Source organism: Nannobrachium achirus, assembly GCF_963921795.1.
Source record: "Nannobrachium achirus genome assembly, chromosome: 8".
Taxonomy (NCBI): domain Eukaryota; kingdom Metazoa; phylum Chordata; class Actinopteri; order Myctophiformes; family Myctophidae; genus Nannobrachium; species Nannobrachium achirus.
In genome coordinates this window covers 43,406,980-43,426,807 of record NC_137817.1, presented here as the reverse complement: position 1 = coordinate 43,426,807, position 19,828 = coordinate 43,406,980, and the positions used below count along the sequence as shown (strand labels likewise).

At 38.8% G+C, this 19,828-nt stretch overlaps 1 protein-coding gene across 1 annotated transcript; it reads left to right on the top strand.

The window, feature by feature from the left end:
* The first annotated feature begins 2,468 nt into the window (after window positions 1-2,468).
* On the top strand, window positions 2,469-18,006 carry dus4l (dihydrouridine synthase 4-like). The gene is made up of 14 exons (XM_080731904.1): window positions 2,469-2,773; window positions 2,978-3,099; window positions 3,208-3,325; window positions 3,958-4,080; window positions 5,223-5,449; window positions 5,600-5,863; window positions 7,880-7,923; window positions 8,832-8,938; window positions 9,410-9,510; window positions 11,391-11,538; window positions 12,727-12,862; window positions 13,781-13,883; window positions 15,621-15,721; window positions 16,658-18,006. Exons 1-14 carry the CDS (start codon window positions 2,688-2,690, stop codon window positions 16,691-16,693), a joined length of 1,716 nt encoding a protein of 571 aa, XP_080588030.1. The 5' UTR covers window positions 2,469-2,687; the 3' UTR covers window positions 16,694-18,006.
* The last annotated feature ends 1,822 nt before the right edge of the window (window positions 18,007-19,828 follow it).

Here is a 19,828-nt window from a genome sequence, read left to right as displayed (position 1 = left end):
AAAAATATAAAAAATAATAATAATAATAAAAAATATATATATATGGGTGCGTGTGAGAGAGAGAGCCATCCATCCATCCATCCATGTCACTCAGGCCACCACTGGTATTGCAGTTGATGCTCAGGGCAGACTAGACTCAACAGCACCTCTCTGGTCACCAGGGGTACTTAGGCTACATACGGACCCACCCACATACATAGACGGATACACACACGGCCACGCTATGGAGACGGTGTGACCACCGCTCAAAAATTGACTTGATAGTCAAATTTGATATATTTATTGTCTGTCTTTTGTTATGCCTTAAGTGTTTTTATTATTTACACTTTAGTACCAGTTTGAAATAAACTATTTGCAAAGCAACATTACATGTGACTTGATGGTGTTTTTAATTTGAGCAGCATTCATGGTCTGTTAGAACATTGATTAATCTTAATCCAGGTGTTTAATTAAATAATTTGCACCTATTTATTGGCTTAACAAAATGTGTGTGTGTGTGTGTGTGTGTGTGTGTGTGTGTGTGTGTGTGTGTGTGTGTGTGTGTGTGTGTGTGTGTGTGTGTGTGTGTGTGTGTGTGTGTGTGTGTGTGTGTGTGTGTGTGTGTGTGTGTGTGTGTGTGTGTGTAGTGTCCACTGGTAGAGAACTAGAAGTGAGGCGGAGGAGTACCTGTATGTCATTGGTATAAGGTCTTATTGGATGCTGCTTATTGTAATGTTACACAACTTCAGTTTTCTTTTTTGATAATGTAAGCATCATCTGTCAAATCAAATGTGTTAATTGATGTCACTCATTTCCTATTTCTTCTGCACAATATTGCTCTGTGACTATAAATTACAAAACAAAATGACCGTTGTCATTTGACCAGATTTGGAAAATATTAGTGAATCGAGGTACTTGGCCTGCGGTCAGGGAAGAAGCCAGGGTGAGTGCCCATGCAGTCAGCCCCCTCCAGTAGGCCTACTCCACACTCAATGAGTGTGTGGTGAGACTGAAGCCCGGATCATAGTCGGGTCGGTGTAGTCTTTTCGAGTCTTTTTGAGTCATGAAACTACAACGTTACAACATTCCTCGTGGTGGAGAGCTTTCCCAACACATCTCTCTGTTTTTACTATCAGACAGACAGGCTCTACACCCCGTTTACTGATTGGTCGACCTGAACCGGTCTAGACGGGGTAAAGGACTTCACCGTGGGCCGTGACTATGATGGCCTGCACTTATTTTCTGACTTGAGGTGGAAAGCTTTCCACCTCAAATTTGCGGTGGATAGCTCTCCACCGTAGACACTGATCCGGGCTTGAGAGACAGCTCAAACTCTAGCCTAAAGATTACAAATGATGCCACCCTCAGGGCCCGAAGGAGACCCAATTGTGTCCTAACTCTGTTTATTTCACAAAATAATGTATTTGTGTTTTCAAATTAGCAACATTTGTTACTACTACTGACTGTCACGTTCATATTACTGGACTAATCAACCTGCATGCCAGGTGGACTGGTGGAGCATGCATGGTATAGGGGCATACTTTTCCAAAGGGCAAAAGGATCAACTGATGATGGGCCACGGCAGTGATGACCTTCATGGTCAGTCTGCTTTAAAAAGAAAATAAAGGAAGTTATAACTATTTTAAAACCAGTGGTGGAAATGGAACTATAAGCTAGTATACAGCCTACTGTAATTTTGAGGTATTTGTATTTCCAATACTTTTACTACTGCTCCACTACATCTGAGGCAAATATATTACTCCACTACAATTATTTGAAAACTTTATTTGGGTCTACTAGTTAGGCCTAGGCTACTTTGTAGATTTTGATTATTATCACAAAACATAGGCTACATTATCCACTTCAGCCCTAGATACATTTTGACCATTTGAAAATGAGACACAGTGAGCGTGTAGATTTGCTATTTATACATTTGAATGCTTAAAACGCTTGAAATCTGATGATATCCTCTGCATAGTAGCCTACTGTGTTTTATCTGTCTGTTCTCTGAAGTTTTTAAAAAGGATCTCAATTTAAATAAGAAATGTGTTTTCTTGGGCCTATCCTTTTATTTGACCTTGTGGGCTACCTACCAGTGAACTGTACTGTCATGAAACTGTACCTTTTCCAATGCAAACTTCTAATAAATTCTTCAATCAATCAATTAAAATGGGACATTCTGCATGAGTAGCTACTTTCTACTTTTGAGACTGTAAAAGTACATTTTGATACCAATGAATACATTTATACTTTTACTCAAGTACATTTTGAATTATGGACGTTTACTTGTAATTTCTATTGCAGTATTGATACTTTTACTTCAGTAAAGAAATTCGAGTAGGCCTATTTCTTTCCACCGATGTTTAGAACTTGTGGAAATGGGAAATTCGTCTCTGGAAATTGTAAGCGGATGTAAGGCTACTTCCTCTGTTAAGAGTAAAGTCCGTAGTCTAAATCGTTCCGGGTACTTCCTCTGAGGCTGAAACACATCGAAGAACGAACCACATCAGCCACCACGTCGCGTGCTTTTCATTTCCACATCGCAGGTTCCTAGAACTTTCACACAGTTTGTTTTTCTTTGCATCCTGATGTCCCATCGGACATGAAAACGTACATAGCCCGAAAACAACGGAGCCTCCCTAAATAGAACGGACATCTAGCAGTAGTAATAGCACTGTGAGCTAACTGTTAGCCAACATTGTTGTGAAATGAACACATCCAATAGTAACATCATGGACATGTTCGAAACGGGAAAAGTCCTTAAAATATGTGCTCCAATGGTACGGTATTCAAAGTAAGTGTCTATTCCATCTAATCCTAACCTTCACTTCTGATCCTACTAACAAAACGAGTAGGCCTACATTATTTATGGCGCATGGAAGCTAATGATGTATTTCTAAGACAACCTGTATTTCATTCATTAGTATGGTTAATTTGACAGGAAACACTATTCGTGAATGCAAGTGGTAGTTTATGCTGCCTCTATTTTTTTCCTCAGGTTGGCATTCAGATCCTTGGTGAGGAAATATGATTGTGACATTTGCTTCACTCCAATGATAGTTGCTGCAGATTTTATGCGATCTGTCAAAGCCAGGGACAGTGAATTCACTACCAATGAAGGTGAGGCATTGCAGCACATGAGATTTGTTTATTTTTGCCTCATTGCAAACTACTATGTGCAATGTTCTATCCATTATGTTGAGCCTTCCTCTCTGTCTCTGACATCAGCTGACCGGCCCCTGATAGTGCAGTTTGCTGCCAGTGATGCACAGACCCTGGCTGATGCCGCCTGTGTGGTTGCACCTTTCTCAGATGGAGTTGACCTCAACTGTGGCTGTCCCCAGAGGTGCACCTTTAATCATCCTGATCTGCTTTGGCCTCCACTTTTAATTTAGTTTTTATATATGTATTACTTGTGCCAGCAGAGCACACAAGTAGGGTGATGAGTGCTGTCTGTATGTGGGTGCAGTATGTTGGCCTTCAGCCAATGAGGGAGCAGCATTCTCGGTGACGTCTCCACCAACCAACAAGTGGGACCTGATACATATCAGGTCACATACCCACATACATGTTTACAGATGTGTGACCCCACATACCATCACCCTACTTGCACGCTCTGCTGGTCGCACTTGTCGTTTTCTTTGTAAAGTGATGCAAATTACCAGACATACTTGGCTATGAGTGCACAAGGAGCAAGTTGGCACCTCGACAGAGTGCGGTCTAGTTTCAAGAATGGTATATGCTTAGATTGCTTTAATTTATAATAAGATACGTTTGCACGACTGTAATGAAACGGAAGTGGGAGGAGGCTCAATTACATATAAATAAGGTACTTTTGTGTCCTTCTGGCAGTGTGCATGAGAATTGTGGTGCTGATCTGTCCAGTTGTTTGCAAGATTATCTCTGGACAGACAGACCTCCGATGGTTTAAAATGTCATGGGCACGTAATGACTTATGTTTCCCTTTTTTATGTTTAGGTGGGCCATGTCGGAGGGATATGGTGCGTGCCTTATAAACAAGCCTGAATTGGTGAAAGACATGGTCAGACTGGTCCGAAACCAAGTGGACAATCCTAACTATACAGCTTCCATCAAAATAAGGTACAGTAGAGTGGAAAACAGATCCCATATTCAGTCATTTGGCTGAATCATTGTTATATAATTCCATGTTGCCTCTGTGTTAGCTCAGGTCCAGAGCGTTAGCGAGGTCTCTCTTACACTCTGCCAGGAACCCGGCTCAGATACAGGACCAGGAAATCCAATGCCCTACGAGGGCACAACTTCAGTAAAAATAAACAAAACTACTTAGCTACTCACCTAAACAAAGGCAGTTTTGCGTTGTTGAAAGTCTATTCTCCCTGGTGGGAGATAGAAAATAGAAAACCCACTCTGTAAAATACACCTTTTGAACAGAAAATAATACATGTCTTTCAGACTGAAATTATTTTTGTTTTACTCCAGTGTATATGTTTATATTACCAATTGACCATAATCTTTTGGGGGCATTGTGGAACTCCTGTTCCTGTATCTGAGCTGGCTTCCTGGCCTCGCTAATTCTGGGTCTGCTCTGCCAGAATATACTGTAGTTCAGCTTTCTTCTTGGTGACAATACTTATATGAATAAAACAGTATTTTAATTGTTGAGTATGTGAATACAATAACTAACTAGAGATGCTCCGATTGCGATTTTTGGGGCCAATACCGATCACCGAGCAACTGGAATCAGTATCTGCCGATACCGATATTCCCGATCACAGCGTCAAATCCATACATTCTTCTATTTATTGTGTTACTGTAGCAGCATTTATATATTTGATGATTCTTCTTACAAAACATTGACATTGTACATTAAGTATAAACATTAGGATATTGCAGGCTGAGGTCCTTTAGTATCTAATTCAACTTGTAGGAGTTGAAGCTGAGGTTACATTCAGTCTCACAGATAAATATTGTGAAAATACCTGATCTAGCTTGTAGATCTGCAAAGCAGATAGAGGCAAAGCCAATACTGATCAAAGCCGATAGAGGCATTATCGGCCGATCGCGATCACTCACCGATCAATCCGCACATCTCTATAAACAAACCATTTATACCCTGTTGTCATGTAGGACACCCCTGGTGTCTGAGTAGTAGAAATGTGGTCTCATGCTATGCAAGAGACTGGGGTTTGAATCCCAGTAGGACATACAAGTTACAGATTTGTAGCTTTAAATTAAAATATCTCTTAAAAACTCATTCACAGAATTCACAAGGACTTGAGACAAACAGTCGATCTGTGCCAGAAGGCAGAGTCAGCCGGTGTGTCCTGGATCACAGTGCATGGCCGCACGGCAGACGAACGCCACCAGCCTGTCCACCACGACGCCATAAAGACCATTAAAGACAGCATATCCGTCCCTGTGATCGCTAACGGAGATATCAAGTTCCTCCGTGACGTAGAGTCTATCCACAAGCTTACAGGCGTCGATGGTAGGTATTTTGGGGTTCAGCGTGATGCTTTTATCACTATCAGTTTTAATCATTTTCATTGTCTTACTGTGTTTGAAGTAGAAAAACAACACATTAAAAATGTTGTCTTCTACATGTCTCTCCTCTTGCTTTCGTTGGATTGCTTTCAAGGTGTGATGGCTGCACGGGGCTTACTAGCAAACCCTGCTATGTTTTCGGGGTATGAAGAGACGCCTTTGGAGTGTGTCTGGGACTGGGTGGACATTGCTTTGGAGCAGGGCACCCCCTTCACCTGCTTCCACCATCATCTTATCTACATGCTGGAAAGAGTTAGCTCTCAGCCCGAGAGAAAGGTTTTCAATTCTCTGTCCAGTACAACGGCTGTCATTAACTATCTCCACAACACATATGGCTCTTTAGAGACATTACGCACATGAATGTGTAATAACGTGTTTTTGTTTGTTTAGATTTTTACAATGTGTATATACTGTATTTTGAAAGTAAATTAAATGGGATTGTTATTTTCCATAAAATTGCTTGTCCTTTTATTCATTCCACTTTATCTTCTCCCCATAAGATGCCTGCAACAATCAAAACCCTGAAACACCTGTAATTCATCAAGCTTATTCTGTTGCTGCCGGGCAAATAACCTGTGTTCCAATGGATGCAGATTAGTTATTTAGTTACAAGCTCTTGTTAATACTCTTGTTGGTTAAATCTTTATAAAACTCAAAGACAGACTCCACCCCTATTTTTGACAAGTCATGTGTAAAAATGTTTGAACATGCTTGGAAAAGTATGAAAATGGATCTAGTGTTGTGAGTTTGTAGATCAGCTTTTTTCTGTTCTTGTGTGTAACTCATAAGATCAAGTATTCATAAAGGGCATTTATACATGTATATGTGTAAGGGTATAAATGATTTCTGCCTGAAAGCGATGATTTGCAATTCAGGTTCTCTGCATTTTTGATTAACCGTGCATTTCAGTGTCCTAACAACAAAGAATATACCTACCTCCTCCTACTAACCAGTCAATTCAATGGTACACTAAGGTAAACAGCCGGTTCCCAAATAGGTAGATTAGTATTAGTATAATATAAAATGTGCATTTAAAAATACAACAACACTACATGTCGTTGACACTAGCACTTTTCTTTTTTGGATTGTTGTAATGACAACCTTCTTTATCTTAAACTCAGCCTCCTCTTTTCTTCCCACCGCAAGCTCTAACCACTGCGCCTGCAATGACATGTACAGTGTGTGTATTTAAATATTGGAATGGTTTGGGATGTATTGGGGGGACACCCAATACATCCCAAACCATTCCAATATTTAAATACACACACTGTACATGTCATTGACAGAGTTAGTAATACCAGTAAGTAGGTCGGCTATTTTAGCCTTTTCTTTTCTTTTTTTCTTTTTATGGATTAAGTGTTAATTTAATATGTATATTTTTAAGTTTGGGTCCCTCCCTGGGCGTCAAACACTGGTTGACCAACACGAGGTGGCAGTAGAGACCTTTATGTTGAAGCAAGAAGTACCAGGGCTGACGGTCGTGACGGAAGAAGGAAGTGTCATCTGTCAAAGTTTAACGAGCAACTTCTGCTGCAGTTCATGACTTAAAGCTTCTTTGCTGAAGGTAACATTTACCGATATTACTGTAAAATTGCCCTTCCCTGTGGCTTTGTGCACGAATTAACTTAATATGTGTACAGCGTCTTTAAAAGTATGGCAGTTTTGCAATGCTAGGCTAGCTTTAACACGGGGCTAACGTTGAATGACACAGTGGAACACCCTCCTTTTAACTGCAGTGTTTGGCTTTTGAGTTTGAATTGATGGATAACAATGTGAAGTTAAATACAGTGGTGGGAAAAGTACTCAAATGTTTTACTTATGTAAAAGTATCAATACCACAATATAGAACTCTGTTACAAGTAAAAGGCCTGTGTTCAATATGCTGAGTAAAAGTACAAAAGTATTGGTACCAAAAGTAAATGTAAAAATACTATTAAAATGTTTGAAAATTGCACATCTACAAGCTACTTTCAAATAGCCCAGGTAGATATAAAATAGGGCTAAAGTGGTTAATGTATGTTTTATAATATAATACTTTATAACTGCCAAGTAACTAAAGTTTTCAAATAATTGTAGTGGAGTGAAAGTAAAATATTTTCCTCTGGAGATAGTGGAGTAGAAGTAAAAGTGCTGAAAATTGGAAATGGGCCCCTACTCCAGTATTAAGTAAAATTACTTCAAAATTATACTCACAGTAAGTAAATGTACCACTGGTTAAATATTCACACTTATTTTAAATGTGTATTCTTGTAATTGAATCATGCATTTAGGCAAACTGCATCATACACACTCATTGGTGTGTATCTATGACCAGAATAGTGTAGTATTAATATTGGCCTTAAATCAAATGTCTTTCTTGCCTGTATTAATATAGGCCTATACAGTACAATCTGGATCTGCAACTTCCCTGGATTACTGGTGGGATATATTTTATATTTACAGAATATTGATTGAATATAGAAAATATAATTGGATAAATAAATGAGTACTGAATGATATAGAATGAATTTAGAATAAGAACCAAAGTCTATATACATAATGCTAATAGCAGTAACCAGTAAATGTTATGTATGGCACTATATAATTATCAAGGATTTAGATTTTGGACTTGATTGTCCTCAAGGGGAAAGTCCTCTCCACATCACACAATAACACAATAAAAGCCATACAGCAATAATAATATACAATGATAGCAGTAAACATTTAGGTGCTTGTTCGTAGATCTGGTAAGTAGGGCTGTCACGATTATGACATTGTACTTGATGATCACTCAAATCATTGTGATTAACAATTTAATTGTGATTCTGTCGTTGAGCATTGGAACATTATGAATTAAAAAAATCTGTTTTGGTTTTAGGCTTGGTAAATAGCCAATGTGACGGGCGTTTAACTTTTGAGCTTGTAGATCTGCTTTTTTCCACTATTTAAGAAAATGTTTGGGCCCTATGTGAAAATCTTTCAACATGGAAATCAAATTATTATGACGATTATGCAAATAATAACAATTGTGATTATGTCAAATAGTACTTGTGTGAGTGTAAAAAAAAAAGAAAGAAAAATTGACATTGGCATTTCTTTGTGGGGCTGGGCTACCCATTTTATGTTTGTATCACTGATTGGGCCTTTAAGGTATGAACTTTGCACAGAGTGACTAAGAAGCTTAAGTAAAATATTTGAGTAAACAGGGGCTATATTGTTGAGTTAGAGTAGACGGCTAGACTACATCCACTTGTAGGGCAATTGATCTTGCTTTTTCTCCGTTTGTTGCCTCATTCAGTTGCTTGTTTTAGAATTAAGGAACATTTGTGATGTATGGTTTTCTGCAGAAGGTGTCATTGGAGATGACATTACAATGGACTGCTGTTGCCCTCTTCCTTTATGTGGAAATCGCCATCCTCCTCATCTTCTGTCTGCCATTCATCTCAGCTAGGAGGTAGGCTATAATTAAAAGTGTCTGTATGTGTCGTGTGCGTGTATGTGGTTTGTGCTGCGTTCCAGATCCAGAGTAGGAGTATTTTCTATCAATTACACACCCCACGAAGCCATGAATTCATGGAGATTCTTTTGTCACATCCATAAGCCAATCATTTGAAGATGACCTGCGGAGTCGACTCAATTGACCTGCATTTGAGTCTCCCGCCGCTCATCAAATTATTGGCTTAGGAATGCAAAAACAAAAGGTTTCATGGAGTGTGTAATTGATAGAAAAAAGTATTTTTTAGGGTGAACTACTCCTTTAAATATTTTATATGTAGGAGTTGGTCAGCAGCAACAATGCAAATGACGTGATTTCTTTCTTTATTCTTTTTTTTTAACAAATGTGATTTCAAAAGCAAAATATTATTAATTTAACATCATGGTTATGAGGTCTGTTTTTGAATACCCCTTTTGCTGCCCATTGAAGATGGCAGAGTATATTCCAACTGAACATTTGGAACAGCATCGCTAGGTTCTCGAACAAGATGTTCCTCACCATGATCATCATCCTCGTCGTCCTCTTCCTCGGTAAGCTTAACATCAACAGTCTGCTGCGCTGTATTACCTTTCTGGCTTTCTCGATGGCTCATACCCAAGTTAAAGTGGAAGGGCTTTTCATCCACAGTTGGATCAGATTAAGCATGAACAAGAAAGAACTGCTAGAGAACAACCACAAACCATTTGGATTTCAAATTAGTTTCATGCCTGAGAACGAGGCTTCAACCTCACCCTGGGATCAAAGCAAGACATGGACTAATTGCATAACAGGAAAGAAAAATCTGTGGTTAATGATCCCCTTAAATCCAGATGTGAAAAGACACATTTTAACGTTTAACCATATGAATGTGGACCAATCGGTCTGATCGTTCAACATCACAGGGCTGTCCTTCTTATGATAGAAATATAAAACAAGGTTCACACACTGTAGCTCAATTTATTGGCACATTCACAAGTTATGATTTGAGCTAATGCCCCTCAAACTTCAGACGGCTTAAAATGTCACTTGTGGCTGTGCAAATAAATTGCATTTAATGTGCTGTAGTGATGTGTAGGTTGATCTATAACCCCCAGGGTTGACCTGAGGTGGGGGCAGGTAGATCAACATGCAAAAAAGGGAAGAAAAACTCTTGTAGCATCACAGTTTCTCCTATGTCGCTCCCTCCCTCATAATGTGCACATATTCTATCACTGTATTATAAATATAACACATCATGGCCCATGATATGGCCCACATAAGTAACACATACTCAACCAACCAATTATTTACACACACAGCAAGTGAAGACGAATTTCTTCTTTAAAAAACACAATAATACATGAAGACAACAATATCCCTTCGTTCTTAAAATCCTGGCGAGGTGCAACATCCAGGGGCGTTTTTTTTTTTTTCCTGTTAATCAACAATAAAGAACAAAAATGTAAACAATTTGTTTATTTAGCACATACATTTGTTTTTTTTTTTAGGTGAGGTTCGGGTTGATGTTAACGCAGATATGGGGGTTGGGTGTTATGGGTTGGTCTCATAACAGGACAGGTATGGATTTGAATGACTGAAGACCCTCCTCCTTCATGAATTTATTGTAAGATTGTTGTAACTGAACCATTAAGAAAACACTACAGCAGTGAAGACCTACATTTATTCTGGTATCCTCATGAATCTGATCACATACATACTAGCCTTATGGTTGACCATATGTGCTTTATTGCGAACGTCAGGTTGCAAGTTAATATGAAAGCCTCCACCAGCTGTCTGTTAGTCAGTCAGTCCCTCCGTCTGTCCGTCACGTCACACTTTTGGCCCTACTCTTATCTCCGGCACTGTTGCCACTATCCATGCCAAACTTTGCACACACACTCCTTGGCTGGCAAACCACAACCTCCGCCCCTGATTTCTCACATGCCCCTCTTCTAGGGCCACCATGAGGTTGCTAAGGCCAATTTGTGTATACAAGTGACAGGACGGTTGCTTATCTCCCCATTATGGAGTCTTACTGGTAAATAATGGTTGAGTTATATTAGTATAACAATGCTAATGCAGAACTGAAAATATTACACCCATAATAAAATGTAGTTACTGTGGTCAGCCTTTGGATGGCAGTAAAGCTTGACCAAAAATAAAATAAATATTTATCCTCAGGATCGATTTAAATCGATTTATCTGACCCATCCCTAATTAACGGGTCAGATGGATACTAATGTGTGGACCTTCTTTGATGTTTTCACTGCTGTCTTTATTGGCCCAGCACCTGCTTTAAACATTTGAATATGCACAAATACCGCAGCTTTGTGCTGATTTGCATCGTGGATACACAGTAACAGCACAAAGGATAACTATGTTGTAAAACACTACTGTAGGAAGGAAAAAGGAGCTAGTTGTGACTTTCTTACTCCTTCGTTCGTTACTTCAGATGCTGTGCGTGAGGTGAGGAAATATTCGGCTGCGGAACACGGCAAGGATGCCAAGCTGCACCCCAACATGTTTGACCACCTCCACATGAAGCTCTTCAGAGCCCAGAGGAACCTCTACATCTCTGGCTTCTCCCTCTTCCTCTGGCTGTGAGTAGGCCTGTCACAATTATTACATAATTGTCTAATTGCAAATTATTCGTTTCCATGTTGAAAGATTTTCATATATTTTCAAACATTTTCAATAGTGGAAATGGCAGATCTACAAGCTCACAACGCGTCGCATCACAAGCTTGTAGATTGGCTATTTCCACTATCAATGTTCTTTTTTAACTCTTTTACCGCTTCGGACGTTCTCGTTCGCCCCAATTTTGAACCAGCTCGTTGCCAATACGAACGCTCGTTCTTTTACCTTGTCTGATGACTGTAAGCTGATGAGAGGTCGCGCGGGTGTCTACAGAAAAAACATCTCCCGTAATGCTGCTTTCAAATATCCACCACACGTAAACATCAATGATGTCCAATTCACTTCCTGGCTGTTCTCAGTGGACCTGATCTAGATTATGCATTTCTATGCTCTGAACGACGGCAAGCGGAGCGGCCCAATTCACATCTATTCTTTGCATAAGGCTGCCCTCTGCCGCCAGCTTGGCTAAAGTACACATATAATAAATAAAAATAAAAATAAATCATTTGAAATTAATGAATAGATCTTTTTCTAACGTCGCAAAGGTAAACTGCTTTTTGCTGGCACCAGCCCCAATAAATAAATAATAAATCTGGCAGTAGAACTGTTTCAGTCATTTCTTTGTATTATATGAAGGTTATGTGTCATATCTGCCATGTGCAACTTCATTAATCGCAATTATTTGAGAGACAATTAATCGTCATGTAAAATGTCATAATCGTGACAGCCCTAGCTGTGAGTGTTAGACCGTCATCAAGTTTGGTGGTCTCTCTTACTTCGGTAGGGAGACTATAACAGAGAAGACTGTATCACCAAACACACTCTGTCTGTATGGTACCTTGCAGTCCCCTCTGGTACTGTAGTTGCCATTGTTGTTCTGTCACCAAGCAATCAGAGTAAGCCAGCCCATACCCAATATTTAGTATGGATAATTAATTAAATTTATTATGAAAAACATAATATAATATATATTTGAATTACAATGAAACAAAACTGTATTTAAATGACTATACTTTGAATCAATTAATTTCTGAAACACATGAACTAAATACATTTTCATTCATCTACAAATTGCATGGGCACATGGGGGCCGATAAAAATAAAATAAAAAGGTGTTCTGTTTTATGATCACATCCCTTCCTTTCCTGCAGGGTGATGAGACGAGTGGTCACTCTGATCAACCAACTGGCAGCAGCCTCTGGTACCACCGCCGCTCTTCAGATGCAGGCCGACAGTGCCAACCAGACTGCCAAGAAATACATGGAGGACAATGAGTTGCTAAAAAAGGTAGCTTGATGGCAGAATACAATCATTAAGATTTCTGGGCAGGGAGCAATAAAGAAGGCTGTTACACGCAGTGCAGTACCAGATTGATGCATTGATCTATAATAGTGTATACATGTATTTTATCATTTTTTATTGCTGTCTTTACTGCTGTATAATACTAACCCTGAATGGATGTGATATTTCTATTTGTTGCTGTCGGGCAGAAGCCTCTGCTCTCCATATTTCATCTTTGTAATTTATTTTCATAAAATAATGCCCTACTTCATCCTGCAAGTGTCGTAAAAAGTAGCACATCTACAAGCTCACAATGTGTCGTGCTGCGTTGTGAGTTTTGATCGGCTACTTCCACTATTTTACTTTTTTTTAAAATAGTAATAAAAAAAGGAACCGTTTTAGACACAAGGTTTTCACCCGACAGCAACGCATTGCATTGTTGCATGGCCCTTTGTAAACCATTAACAAATAATACATAGAAAGAGTGAATGCCATATAATATTCTTTACTAACACTAGTTTGACAGTCAGTCATAAATTAAGTCATAAATGAATCTAGTTCCAACAATTCCTATAACAATAGCTATAGTGCAGCCACAATTTAGTAAAATAAGACGTTTAAATAGTACAGTAGCAGTATGAAAGAGTAGCGCAACATCATCTTAAAAACATTTGAAATAAACAAGAATTGTTGAGCTATTGCGGGACAAATTACTTGATATAAGATCAGTGCATAGACTCGCATAGCTCTCAGATGCCTGCATTTTAGATGGGATCGGAGGCATTTCCAAGACTGGTATCCAAACAATTCTACATTCTATTTGCCTTGGCTCAGTCATTTTCATAACTTTGTTATTTATTACATATACCAGTCCATATACTTGGTGTTGGCCTGTATATGACTTGTCATGGTAATGTATTTCAGACTCTGGTGGATGGGAAAGGTGACAAGGTCACAGCAGAGGGGATGGAACTGTTAAGAAAGGAGGTGAAGAGCCTGAAAGGAGAGCTGGTGACAGCAGAGGATGGTTAGTTGACATGTCTTCATGCACACGCATGCCAGTCATTTGCTTACATTGCTGTCATTATAGGTGAACAGTCAGCTCTACCAGCTGACAATGGTTGTGGGCTTGTATATCAGCTATATTCGGCAAAGAGATTTGGTTGGTGTCTGTGTCAAATGTAAAAGATTTAAAGTAATCAATCCACCAGTGATGTTTTTTTGCAAAGTAGGTTGCAGTGAACCGTGAAGTAAGGTGCTTATAAGCTCTCTGCACATGTATGTGTATCTATGGTTGGCACTGTTTAAATATTTATAATTAATATTTGGAAGTTCTTAATCTTGTCCCGACAAATCTATAAACCATATTATAAAAGAAAGGAGGAAAGAGAAAAACTAGTAATATGAAAACTAAAATATAAAAACTAAACATTTAACAAAAATCAAACCTCGGTTCGAAGTGTAGCGGTGAATCTTAGTATAGAATTGTCTGGAGAGCCGGTATGACAGCCGGTATAATATGTTTTAAAAATATATATAAAAAGTCCTGCTTGCTGGTCTCTTAGTTGTTTGTCAACTGCATCCCTCTATAATTATTTCAGTTTCTGTTACTTCGTGGCCTACTAAATTTTTCAACTTCTGCTAGATTTTCAATGTATTTACTCTTGTCTGCCTTAATGCTCCTTTTTACCATTCTGTTAGCATCTGTATATTCTTATTGTGCCTTTGCTTTTGCTCTTATGCGGCTATTTGTCATTGCTGCAATAGGTGAGACCTATTGCATGTACAAGACAGATAAAACCTGAAGGCCAAATTATCATGTGAAGCTTGACCAATCCTCAAAGTATCCATTCATCTGACCGGGAGGGACACTGCACACATATTCTGGACGTACAGGACAGATAAAGCCTATTCATTCTGAACTGAAATTACCATATATGGACATGGGACTAGGGTGACCAGATGTCCCCCTTTGCGTGGGACAGTCCCACATTTCCATGACTTTTCAGGTGTCCCACAAATTGAGACCCTGTCCCACATTGAGACTGGCAGGCTCCAGTAATAATCAATGCGCAGGTGTTCATAGGTGAGCAAGCTAGAGCTAGAAACTTACAGCATTGCTCTCTCACGAATAAATTATAGGGTTGGGTATCCTCCTAATAATTGGATGCTTTAAGCCTGTTAAAATAACGTGAGAAATATTCCTTAGGCTTAGGCTACAGAGCAGGTTACAAACAAAACGATAGGCAGTATCAAATGACCTCAAAGCATTTAATAACTTAAGTAGCCTAAGTTGCTATTAACCACCCTGCTTGCCCGTCCCACATTGTCCCACACAAACAATACTTCTGTCCCTCGAATAACCAGTTTGGATCTGGTCACCCTACATGGGACACACATTTTGCTTTTTGAAAAAGCCTATTCATTCTGGACTGATATTTTGCACATACGGGACAGGAAAAACCTGTTCATTCTGGCCTGGAGTGACCATATATGGACATGAGGTGACATACATTGTGTTTTTGAAAAACCCTGTTCATTCTGGACTGAGATCACCATATATGGTAATTAAACGGGCATTCTGTTTTTGAAAAAGCCTGTTCATTCTGGACTAAAATGACCATATATGGGCATGATACACACAAAGCCACTCATAGGAAGCGGTTTTCACCGCTTCAAAAACTAACCTTAAATGAGGAAACCCTCATTTAACCCAAAAATCCAAAGCTATAATAACTCTGGTTTGAATGTGTTTCCTCTCAAGCCCTGAAGATGTCCCAGTCAGAGGTGGAAGCAATGAAGAGTCAGACAGACAGCCTGACTACGGAGTATGATAGACTGCTGAAAGAACACCAGGCGCTCCAGGTGAGAAGATTTCCTCACTTGCCACGACTCATGATCTTGACAGGCTTGTGCCGAAAAGGGTGCCCACCAATGCCCTAACAACCCATCAACGGTAACATGTCGAACTCCTTTTGGTCCGACCACCTAAACCTAACCTTAACCCTAACCTCAGTAAAACTATGCCTAAACCTAAACCTAACCCTAACTTCAGTCGACCCATCGGGAGTTCGACCTATGGGGCAGTCCCCCCTATCAACCATTACCAGTGCTTTTACTATTGGATTCATTACCTACCAAAACAGCTGATACAATTCAGCTTGGCATAGATTATTCCAGAATCAGTGGTTAATTAAGCAATATTACACGATAGGGAGTGCTTTACTGTGGTTAACGGCATGACAGCAGGAACGAGGCAGAACCAAGTTCTGTAAGCTGCGCTGAAGATCTCATGATTTGATTAACGTGTGAGATTTATGTTGCAATATCAATGTTTTCACTCCACCCAAATAGTTTGAGGGTGAATGTTTTAATTGCTGGGATTTTGGAGGATGAATATTTTAATTGCTGGGATTTTGGAGAACAGAGTTGGAATTCAGTGGAGTTGATAATAATTGTTCAATCATTGATTCAGCCAAAGATGACGGGTAGCTTTAAGAACATTAACACCGATTAGATTATATGACTACTCAGTCACTTCTGACAAACTCTGGTTACGGTGTCAGAATATTACAATTTCTAATACCAGTACAGTTACGGATCGAAATGAGCTTCTGGCTAAATCTGGTTGACAAGACATCATGTTCAATTGATTCACTTCTTGTACATTTTATTGAATGTTCATTAATGCGCATTGTCCCAGAAATAAACAAGAACGTTTGTTATGGAGGCCTACCTGTCCTACATGTTATTATAATATCTCATGGACAAATTGGACATTTCATTCTTTTTTTTGCCCAGAATCTTCAGGATGGTGGAGATAAAAAGGAAGACTAACTACTGTGACGTTCTCTGGGTTAAGAGCTTATTCTAGCAACACAGCCTGGATGCCAGTACCACAAGTGCACCTTCCTATTAGCGCATTGTGTCACAGTGCATGTCACAAGAAACATGACTTTCTGCTTAAAAATGTACTTCATTTCATCAGCCATAGGTGACAGGGACATATCGAACATGTCGTGTGAACGGGACTGGCCTGGAGGGAATTTTAAAATGGATTTGCTCGCTCAAAGCAATCGAGAGGAGGTTTCAATCAACAATGTCCCCAGGTCTAATCGTAAAGCACTTACAATGTAGATATTAGATCATTGACCAGAATGTTTGTTGTACTGCTGTTTGTTTGTTGCTAATTTCTGGACAGTTGCATGGTTCAGAAACGTACAGAACACGGGTACGCTGGTACTTAAACATTGTGGTGAGCGGCTATGAATGTACTCTGCGATAGATTCATAAGAATGCGGTCGGCTTGATTTTATTTTGTAAACACAAAGTGTGTTTTGTACTTCACATGTGCTTGTTTTAGTTGGATGGATTGGCACATTGGCTTTAGTAGTAAGTTCATACATTATTATGTCCATTCCAGATGTCCAGTCCAGATATTGTATTTTGTTTATATATTTTTTAATACTGTCATTCTCCATAAGAATTTAGCAAAGAATGTTAAAGATATTTGTTATTTGTAACTCAGAATGATTCCCCTTCAGGAAATGTGGTTTGTGTAGTCATCTAGTCAAGTGGTAATCTATGGAATATAGTACAGGATGTGCTGTCCTCAATTGAAGACAACTTTGTTCCAGAGACTTTTCATTGTCATAGAAAAATCGTGATCACTGAAGAGTTCAGTGTTCTTTGCTACTCGATAACCTACTTTGTTCCTTGTTGACTTTGTCTTGTTTCATTATACTGAGTTGTATGGTTATAAGTTTACACTTGTGAGATATTACAGATTCAAGTGCCTTTTAGATTACCTGCGTGTGTGTAATAAAGAAATACATTTCAATACTGTACCACTTATTATTTCAAATAAATGTTCATGATGACTGAAATTAATCAAACCATGGGTGATGAAACTAAAATGTTAAATATGCTATAGTTTTTACAAAAGTATAATCCAAGTAAATAATACAGTTCTCAATGTTTATCCTTAAGGAGGTTCCAGGGGGGTTATCCATTCTATTTTCACAGTTGCACGCACATACATCTACAATTGTCTCACCTCGACCTGTACAGCAAGTTATTTCACCCTTTCAGAGCTGCTATGTCAACGGATGTCACAGAACCACTAACTGTTCTACATTACAGAGCACAACAATAGGGAAAATACTATTTAGTGTGTGGTTGACTAAATCTACAGAATCTAGCTATCTTAGGCCTACGGTATGTGTGTATGTATCTAAATTGTTTTATTTACTGTATAATATATAAAAATATGTCTTTAAAGTTAAAATACATGTATTTTTTATGTTCAGATATAGCATATTTTATTTTGAATACTTTTAGATTGATGCTAATCCTCTTTCTGAGCCCCATGACTGACTCCTTATTCATTAAACACTCAAATATGTACGTCATGCAAAACACTCAAATATGCAAGTCATCACTGAGTGCTCCTCTCATTCCAAGAAGCTGTCAATCTTAACCTTTTGCCCTTGCTAGGTCCCAGTGAGTGGATACTGTATGCTATGTCAATGTTAGTTATAGATTGATTATGTGAGCCATTTAGGTTAACAGTGTTTTAAGCAACCCTGTTTAATCAGCTATGGATGTTTGAGGACGTTATCAGGCCGCACTGTGCTGTTTGTGTGGTCAGCTCAAACATACTCAGAGTAAAGGGCAATGTTGCAGAATATTGTCCTAAATTCAACCGACCAGTGTTAATATGTTATATTAATGCTGCTTGATGAAAGTGACCCCAATGTTCATAACAATGGTCCTTTAACCATGACAATCAGATCCGTTTCAGGCCGGTTTTACTCTGAAAACAAAATTAAGCTGATAACCATGTTGGGATGGGTACATTGTACTTAAAGTGGCCTATAAAGGACACCTATTAAAATCTACATCCTAACATTGACTGGCATGGATAATGGTGGTTCTAGTGTGTTATAGTAGCCTATTGCTGTAATGAACATGTTTTAAAGCAGAAATAAGCAGTTTACTGCTGACATAAGCAGGAATCATGCAATTGCTTATTTTTATTTTTTATTTTTATTGTATTATATTCATGCGGCTAACAATGCTCCCTAAAAAAATATAGTCTCTGGCGCTTCTAGGAGCCACAGTCTGCCTCCAAAACTATTATTTTATCTGTAAGAAGCTCTGTCATTAGCAGCTCATTGGTGCATGAACCAGCCAACCAGGATTGACAGACAGGTCAACCAATCTGAACAAGAACAAGAGGCGGTCCTGATTTTTCTGTTATTTTGGATGGGCACCCAGTTTAATCGACCAATGACAGAACTTCTCACAGATAAAAAATAATAGTTTTGGAGTCAGATTGTAGCCCCAGGAAGTGTCACACACACACAACATTTCTTTAGGAAGCATTGTTAGCCGCCTGAATGAAATAAAATTAAAATATATTTTTTAAAATAAGCAATTGCATGATTCCTGCCTATGTCAGCAGAAAACTGCTTATTTCTGCTTTAACCGAACAAGACCCTGGGACATCCTACGCTGTTTACCAATGGTTCATAGTTCATTTTCAATGAGTATTTACTATAGGCCTTTTTAGATTTTATCCCTGTAGTTTAACCTTTTTGTTTGTGGTAAAGGAAACGCTATTCGCCGCATGACTGCTGAGTAACGTACAGCTATAGGTGCTTCTGACAACACTTGCTTTCCCTTTTTTATAATTACATTTGTATTGAATTTCAACTGAATGAAGTCACCATTAGTAGAGAGCTCAGTAAGTAGGCCTACTGTAGCAGTAGGGGAGAACTAATATGAATGAATACTACTGATATACATGGGTAGGAAATTAAGAATGCTGGCATATAGGCTATATTTAATTATGCTATAAAATAAGTCAACAATGTCAAATGTCAATGTAAATCTTTAACTGACTTCAGTAAGAATATCATCTGTGTTAGGACAGCGAGAGCTCATGAGCAGACTACTGTACAAACTTGG